This window comes from Fragaria vesca, linkage group LG7 (assembly GCF_000184155.1).
Source record: "Fragaria vesca subsp. vesca linkage group LG7, FraVesHawaii_1.0, whole genome shotgun sequence".
Classification (NCBI taxonomy): domain Eukaryota; kingdom Viridiplantae; phylum Streptophyta; class Magnoliopsida; order Rosales; family Rosaceae; genus Fragaria; species Fragaria vesca.
In genome coordinates this window covers 12,403,157-12,412,187 of record NC_020497.1, presented here as the reverse complement: position 1 = coordinate 12,412,187, position 9,031 = coordinate 12,403,157, and the positions used below count along the sequence as shown (strand labels likewise).

Sequence of the window (9,031 nt, the reverse complement as noted above, 5' to 3'; positions counted from 1 at the left end):
CGTTCGTTCTCTCTCTCTCTCTCTCTCTCTCTCTCTCTCTCTCTCTCTCTCTCTCTCTCTCTCTCTCTCTCTCTCTCTCTCTCTCTCTCTCTCTCTCTCTCTCTCTCTCTCTCTCTCTCTCTCTCTCTCTCTCTCTCTCTCCAAAAAGCTCCGCCGTTCATCTTCGTCGGCCTCATAGCCGAACTCGACCGCACCCGATCTCCTCCACCTGCAACGTCATCGAGTCCATTTGTCCTCTTTCTCACATCTCCAACGCGCCTCCGCCACTGACGAGGTTGAGGTTGCCTGCAACGTTCTCAGATCCGCCAGCAAAGTTCTCAGATCTGCCGACTCCAGCACAAGCTTCATCGATGCTTCTTCACCAGCGCGGTCGCGTCGAGCAGTGGAGCTCCGATCTCTAACCATCAAAACCAGAGGTGTCGGAAATGTGAGCCGATCTCTGATCTCCGTCACGCAACTCACTGGCGCAGCCGTTCTTGCTTGGTTGCACAGCATTTTTGGAAAACAACGACTGCGTCTCTAATTAAAGTGAAGTTACTAGGGGATAAAGTTTTGCAGAAAAGTGAAAAGTTAGAGTGAAAAATATATTACTAGAGGTAATAAGTTTGTTATTAGGTTTAACAACACTTTTTTCTCATCTTTTCTTTATGTTCTCTCTTTCTTTACCACTAATACTGTTGTACGACAAGTTTACTACTCCTAGTATTACCCCTAATAGAAGATTACTAGGGGCAGTAAACTTTGTTTCTTCGCATCGAAGTTGATTTTTCTCCGTTTTAATGTGTATTATGACATTTGGAAATACTATTTTACAAGTTAACTACCTCCAGTAGAGGTTTACTAGGGGTAATAAACTTTATTGAAAAATTTACTACCCCAGTAAACTTTATTTTTTTGCATTTAAGTTGATTTTTTTTCTTGTTTTAATGTGTATTATGACCTTTGGAGATATTGTTTTGCATGTTACTACCCCCCAGTTGAAGTTTACTAGGGGTAGTAAACTTTAATGAAAATTTACTACCCCCAGTTAAACTTTATTTTTTTCATATCTGAGTCAATTTTCTTTGTTTTAATGTGTATTATTGCATTGGAGATACTGTTTTGCAACTTTACTACCCCCAGTAATAGTTTACTAGGGGATTTTTTGCCGGTATACTTCCGGTAAGATTTGATGGATTCCGGTAACATTTTTTCTTAAAAAAATCCCGTGAGATTCCGACTATTTTCCGGCGGTCAGAAATTTTTTGGCGGTCGGTGACCGGAATCCGGCAGCCGGTGTCCAGAGTCCAGCGGCCGGAGTCTGGTGTGCTTCCGACATAGTTTTCCCTCCCTCTCTTCCACTTTCTCTCTTAAATTAAAACTAAGGGTAAAAAAGTCTTCAAAATTATTATTATATTAAGATTTTAATAAAGATTTGTGCATTTGGACATAAAAGAAGTACCTTATATTTAAGTGGACTAACAAAAAAGATTATCATTGGAATGAGGTTTGATTTTTTTGATTTTGTGCAAATGGTCTTTTTCCCTTGTAATTATCGTTGTATCCACCACAACATGCACTTCTCAATTACTATTGATGACTGTCTTACTTTTTTAGAGATTGTAAACATGGTTACAGATGCCTTGGTTTAGGCTTGATTGCTTTTGATGATCCTCTTGCTCATGCGGCTCAAGCTTGGTTACTGAGATGATCTTTCTGACATGTAGTTAATTAGGAGCTAGAGAAACTGGAGTTTATTCCAGTATTTAGTCTCTTTTCTTTTTGTTTTTGGGTCTTTTAGTTTCCTGTTGTAACCAAAAAAAGATAAAAATGCATGGTTGGCTTTTGGTTATTTCTAGAACTTCTATATATATATATATATATATATATATATATATATATAATGTTCTCTGTTCAGGTAGTGAGAGAACTGAAAATGAAATAATAGTTGTTATAGTAGGAAAATGACAGTCAATAATTCACCATGCATCATCATCCAATATTATCGTGGTAATTACAATCCACTATATATGGCCATCTGAGGTAAAAACAATTAAGAACAGGTGCGCGCATTTGTCTTTTCACAATGGACAGACCATCGTTTCTTTTTTTTATTGGAGTTTTTTTAGTGGGAGCTTTTATTCATACCTTTTATTTTAACACTTAGACGTGAAAAAATAAATCTACATGTCGTTGGTAAATTGAAGTGAGATGATAGAGATAAGTCAAATTCTAGCTAAGTGATCAGTTTTGCCAACAAGTAATCTTGGATAATTTCTTACCACAACTTTAACTGTTCAGTGAATATATTGTTTTGCTGCATATAGATATCCCAGGAGGCTTATCATCATTAGTCTTGGAATATATTGTTTTACTTACAGTGTTTTATTACACGTGATATTCGTATAGTATCATCGTATCTTTTGATGCCATATACCAAGTTCTGAATTGATAATCGTTCAGTCGTAATTTCTACCACATTGATGAGATTGTCATGTTGTCCGATCCAGTGATGGTACGTACGTAGCATAAGAAAGATTTTAATTATGTATTGTTTGACAACCAGGAATATAACTCCAATTAATGTGATGGTAGCATAAGATATGATTCGTAGGAATCTTAGATATATTTATACATGCAACTTATCGAATATAGAATCCTTGAGAGCTAGTGCATGCATGATTCCACTGATCAGTAGCTTCTGTGCGCGTGAGTTAACAAAAGAATCATCACCCCCAAAGCAAAGGTGCCCCCGGTAGAGAGAAATTAGAGCAAATTATTCGAAAATAATATATACATTACGGAAAATTCTAGTATACTATATAATATGATAAAAAAAACTCATGCATTACAAGATCGAATATATATATTCTTAACAAACTGAGCTATATATGCTCGATTCGATCTCTAATGCGTTGACAGTTTGATTTTTGTACTCTAGTTGGATTTCCTTTCGACTAGTACTCTCTAGTTGGTTTCCGGTTGAATGTCACAAGATTCAAATGATTCATGGTTTACCAAATGAAATATGTATAATATACATATTGCTATATACTAGCTTCAAATTGTATTGATACGATCCTACTCCCCGCCTGAATCTAACCGGGTTCGCGATGGTGAAGGAACTAGATCAGAAAAAAAAGAGGAATTCTCGTTGTAAGCTATATAATGAAACCGTTGCTGGAATTAAGATCTCAACTCATCCAAGGAAGTTGTTTTGACATCTAGTTGAATATGATGTATGCTGCCCGTATAGTTCAAATACTTTGATATGTTAAGCTATGATTTGCGATTTGATGATTACTTTTAACTCAATATCTTAGAAGCAAATTTTTAGATCACTACGTACAGAAACATGGGACCACATAACTGATTTTGTAGTGACTCATGCATAGTCATAAAGCGCCGTAAAATTTCATAACGCATGCATAGACATAAATCATGCGATAAAAATTGTGACAATTAATTAAGGGAAGTGAAATTTACACTCCTTAAATTGTAATAATCCACATTCTCACTTTTCATTTTAAGTCATTATTTTCTTAAGAGCATCTCCAACAACTCTTGTATAATTTCTCTATTATAGAGTGGAAATCACAAAACCTCAACAACAAAAAAAAAAAACTCAACTCCAATAGCTCTTCCATTATATTCTACAAAATTAATAATTTAATGAATCTATACATTTATTCAAATCAAAATCACATGTCACATGCTTTAATTTCCCGATCTTCAACTCTCTAGAGATATAATGATATTTTTTCTTCTTTTTTTAAAAGGCAAACAATAAATTTTAGAGATTTCTCTATAAAATATACAAATTTTGAGAATTCTATAAATATAGAGAATATGTTAATCTCTCTTTCCTCTTTTTGTATTATAGAGGATGTTTTACATGAGTTGTTAGAGCCAAAAAAAGATGATGTTTTTCCTCTAAAATATATATAATTTTAGTTTTACGTGAGCTGTTGGAAATGCTTTAAGAAAATAAAATTTAAGTTACTAAGAATAAAATTTAAGTTACCAAAAATAATTATATAAAGTGTGGATTACAATTTAGGGAGTGGATTTCACTCCCTTAATTAACATTATTAAAAAAAGAATGGAAACCCTAATTGATTTCAGTGTTACAAACGTCCTGTTCAAATTGGGCATACAAACATTCGTGTGTGTATATATAATTATATATATATATACAGGGCCCTTCTAACGAGGGATCCCTTTTTTTAGGTATTTTATAGGGATAGCTCGCCGGCCGTCAGATCTGTTTTAATGAGAATGAAGGGCTCAGATTAAAAAAGAGGTTTCGACCATTTGTGAACGAGAAAACCAAAGCTTCGACTTGTTCTCGTCTTCTACCTCTGAAAATTGAAAGGCCAAGACGCTCCTCGTCTTCTGGCGCTGATCAAGAGAGCTCGAGGCAGCAACACCAAATTCACGATCTCCGGCGAGCGATTCGGAGTCGAGTTAGAATCTCCAATTCCTGAATCGTTTTAGAAAAAAAAAAAGAAAAAAAAAAACCCAATTCAACATCCAGATCCAAACCCAATTCCCTTTGCTCTCTGTAATTGCCATGGTTCTAATTGATACCCGTTTTTTGTTTTGTTTTGTTTCATGAAGGTTCATATTAGTTTTGATTTCATAATCAAAAAAGTTTGTTGATTAGTTTAGGCTATAAGGACCACACTGAGCTATGAAGTTCAGTTTTCTGGGCAGCATGAATAGAATGGGTTTTTGTTTTGGACGAAAAAAAGAAAGAGATTCAGTTCTCTCTGTTTGTTTATACTGCAAGGCCAGATTCAGTTCTCATTCACACATGGGTGAAACCATGGGCTTCTTCCTTGTTCCTCGAGGTTGACTCTTTCATTTACCAGAAAACCCAACTGATTTCTAGAGGATTTGAAGAAAGAGAAGGCATTGAGATGCAAATTCAATATGGTATGTAGCTTCGTCAAGAAGACCAGAAAAGATGAACTTCTCCCTCATGAATTGAGATCGAATTGATGAATAATTTTCCAGAAAATTGCTGCAAGTGAATTGAAATACGAGGCAAGAGAGGACAATTTCCCTTTAGACATTATATACCCAAAACAAATAGAAAACCCACCTGAAAACCCAGCTAATTTCTGGAGGATTTGAAGCAGAGAAGCTTGAGATTCGATCGAATTGGATGAACTCTTGTGAACCCAGTAGTTACGAATTTGGGCGTTTGGACTTTGGCGAGGAAGAGAAGGTGATAATATGTTCAGAATTTTTGACTTAATCTGAGCCCTTCGTTCTCGTTAAAACAGATCTGACGGCTGTCCAGCTATCCTTATAAAATACCAAAAAAAAAATCCCTCGTGGAGGGCCCTACTATATATATATATATATTCTCCACTTTATTCTAGTGGAATGTATCATTTATGAAAGCATTGGAGCAACTCGATCATGATGGTGGCCGGATTGGTGGGTGCATTTCGAATTTTCGATTCCGAGCTAGAACAAATGCCAAGATGACAACACTTTGCCTAACCCCAACATGTCTAAGTGTCCAACAATCCAGGTAGTACCCACTTATATTAGTGGAATCTGCGTCAGAAACGTCAGCAACTCTTTTGAACCGAGAGAGAGAGAGAGAGAGAGAGAGAGAGAGAGAGAACGCTTAGCTCTGAGATTCTCTTAATTCCATAATTAGCTCGATGGTAGCTCGATCATTACAACATTTGAGAGATTGACTAAGTACATACTGAACATGCAGCACAGCAAAAACCCCATAAAATTTATATTAAAAACTCAAACAAATTCTGATGAGGAGCTGATCGACAAGACCAAAAAAAAACCCTAGCCCCTCATTTCCCAGGTTTCACTACGGGAAGTTCTGATATGGGCATACAAATAGCCACTGAGGAGAGCTTGTTAGCTTCTGCATTCTTCACTTGATTAGCTTCAACGTCGTTTCCATCCATGACTGACACCACCGCCGTGCCATTTACATGACATCCCTTTATTGCCTCCGGTATCTCATCGTCTCTGTTCTCCAATCCTTCTTTGTGCTTTCCCCACAGGACTGAGTATAGGCCGGCCACAATCAACACCGCTCCCAGAACACTGGAAAAAAAACACCATTATAGTCAGTAGTGAACTATAAAAGAAGGACGGAGACTAAACTAGGTAGATTGACTTGTCGGAATTGTTAATAGTAATTCCACTAAATTAAGCTGAAATAAAATGCATGCATGCAAAAAGAACATAAGAAACAGAGGAACTACCTTCCAAGAAATATTTTTTCTGCCAAGATGAAGGATCCCATGATAGCAACAATGATCATCATCAAAGGGCTAAAAGCAGTTGCAAACACCGGACCTCTCTTCTTCATCACTAGTCCTTGTACATAGTATGAAATACTTGATGTCACAATCCCCTGCATATAGAAACAAAATTAAAAAATGTCACTAATTGAGAGAGACCGTGTGAGAGAGTACGGTAATGGAAAGAGAGATTGATCGGTGGAGTTACATACAGCATAGGCAGCAGCAAGGAGGTTCATGTCGAACCCGATTTTCCAGACAGAGGGTTTGTGCTCCATCACAAAGGTGACCGCAATGGCTTGGAGAGTTCCGATGAAACACACTAGCGATGTCAGAGACAGCTGATGATCCTTGTACGTCTTCAAAGCCTTGTTCTAGTGTTTGTCATCAATAAGTAACATACAATTCGGTTAATTACTTTTCATTCGAAAAAACAAACAAAACTGAAAATATATATAAGAGTATATAAGTAACCAGGAGGGCAATAGAAGAACTTACTTGCAATACAAACAAAGAAGCCCAGGCAAGAGTGGCGATGGTGAGGAGTACGGAGCCTAAGAACCAGCGTTTGTCGCCGGTGCCGGTGGTATCGGTGACATAGGATGATTTGGGATGAATGTATTTAGACCACAACATCTGAACGATGGGGCCTTTGTACAAGGTCATCAACATGGCCCCGGCCACTGTCACTACGGTTCCTGCCACCTTTGCTTGGCATCTCACTGTCTTCATGTCTAGCTTTTCCATTCTTTTTGAGTTCGATTCCACCATAATCAAAGTAAAAAAATTAGTTAATATATGACGTATGATCAGCAGGTAGGTCCAAATTTGTTTAATAACCAAAAGGGGTTAATGATTGATTGTCCATCTTGATCAATATGCACTATAGATCGATATGATTCTAGTAATCAGTCTCATATATATTACTCGATCATTCTTGCAATTTGAAAAAGAAACGAATACGGATAGGGATTTGAGTTCCAATTGGGTAGCTTAATTACCGGCATATGACAGCCATGACAAACGTCATGGCTGGGAGCATGTTGCTCATGGCACAAGAGAATGTTGGAGACGTAAATTTCAACCCTGCATAGTAGAAGTTTTGGTCGATCACCGGCCTGCAAAATGAAACGCCGGGAAAGTTTAGCATGCTTCCGGTTAATAGTTTTACGAAACAATAGTGTCTAATGACACAAATGATGGATAAGAGTTAAGGACTAACCCAAGAAGAGCGAGGATAAATATTTGCATGAAAACCGGGAATGTTATCTTCGGTTGTTTTTTCCTGCAATATTAGAAACGCAAATTTAAGGATTCATCGAACATAATCTGCCTAAGTAAGTTATTGATCACTGGAAAGTCTGTAATCAGAAGAATGAGCCAGTGTACTGATTCAGACCTCTCAAAAAAGAAAGCAAAGGGGGCTATAACGGCGGTGGCAAAGGCGTGGCGGTAAACCACGAGCACATAGTGGCTCATTCCCCGGTTCAGAGAAACTTTGGTGATGATATTCATCCCGGCGTAGCCGAATTGCAACGAGATCATTGCAAAGTAGGGTTTTGAGTTCTCAAGGAAGTTGCTGAAACAAGTTGGCTTCTCCATTTCTATAGTGTAACAGAGAAAAGCCTTTGGCTAAGAACTAGATAGATGTGATGAGTTAGAGAAAAAGAACAGAGATATGGAGAGAGAGAAAGAACACTTGAAGGAGGATGTGTGTTTTTCTCCCTATAGAGAGAAGTAAGGATGCTCACCTATATTTATATTAAGTGGGAGAGGGAACTGTACGTACTAAAATATACTCTTCCACTGTTACTGGTCTGTCTTTCGAAATTTCATTCGACATCACTCTCTGCTTTAATCTTCTCTCAACTTTGAGAATTCACCGTCCACTATACAAACATGCATTGTCGGAAATAAATGGAGCTTCCCTTTACATATTTCTATATTCAAAATCTCTTTCAAGATTCCTACGAGAATCCTATATATCTCACACTCTTGTGATAATGGAAACTGAGTGTAGTTTCATTACAAGAATTTTATAAGGCAGGGATTCGTGCCGTGTTATAGATGCTCGTATGTTTATAGCTAGGATTGATTAACACTATTTGAACAACATATGCTTGAATTTGGTTAGTACGTGTTTTTATTATGAACTCAACGTTACACTGTTTGAATTTGCTCCTGTACGTCCAAGATATTAAAAGTGAGTGAGACCTAGCTTCATAGAAAGCTTACGATCATTTCTCTCTTATTGTATGTTCCCACACGTCTTCAAAAACTCAAAAAGTAATTTGAAAAATTAACAACTGAAGCCGAACACCAGTGACATCGATCTTGAATAAGAGAATTAGATGCATCTACAATTTAAGAACCAGCAATGTTTCCTTTATACATGGCTCAAATGCATGCCAATATGATATGCTGCCTATACCTTTATGCATTCGTATCGTAGGGTTGGTCATTGTTCACCAAACTCGATCTAATGTACGTTTCGACGTATCTTACCCGGTGTGATGTGAAATATATCGGCCTCTGTAGATAACTGATTCTCGATTGCATGATCATATGGAAGTTCACTTTTGCTAGAATATATATGTTTCTACAAACTCATCCGTGCCTATCAAGCTCCTCAGGACACCCATACGTAGGACTCACGCTAAAGCAACAAATGTTTTCACTTGCTCTTGTTGTCGAAATATAACAAAATATTAATTCAATCAATTTCTAATTTAATTATTTCAATAATTGTGACTCTAATTAGC

The 9,031-nt window shown here is 37.1% G+C and overlaps 1 protein-coding gene across 1 annotated transcript; it reads right to left on the bottom strand.

Annotated features, from left to right (window-relative positions):
- Window positions 1-5,611: 5,611 nt before the first annotated feature.
- Window positions 5,612-7,995, bottom strand: LOC101312193 (auxin-induced protein 5NG4-like). The gene is made up of 7 exons (XM_004307158.1): window positions 7,669-7,995; window positions 7,492-7,554; window positions 7,271-7,387; window positions 6,768-7,017; window positions 6,482-6,643; window positions 6,231-6,382; window positions 5,612-6,069 (listed from the first exon to the last, which is right to left on the bottom strand). Exons 1-7 carry the CDS (start codon window positions 7,869-7,871, stop codon window positions 5,811-5,813), a joined length of 1,206 nt encoding a protein of 401 aa, XP_004307206.1. The 5' UTR covers window positions 7,872-7,995; the 3' UTR covers window positions 5,612-5,810.
- Window positions 7,996-9,031: the final 1,036 nt, after the last annotated feature.

Coding starts and splice junctions, on each gene's coding strand:
- LOC101312193 (XM_004307158.1), bottom strand. CDS start 7,871: ATGGAGAAGCCAACTTGTTTCAGCAACTTCCTTGAGAACTCAAAACCC. Junction 6,644..6,767: donor CTTCTTTGTTTGTATTGCAA/GTAAGTTCTTCT, acceptor GACAAACACTAG/AACAAGGCTTTGAAGACGTA. Junction 6,383..6,481: donor TCCTTGCTGCTGCCTATGCT/GTATGTAACTCC, acceptor TTCTATATGCAG/GGGATTGTGACATCAAGTAT.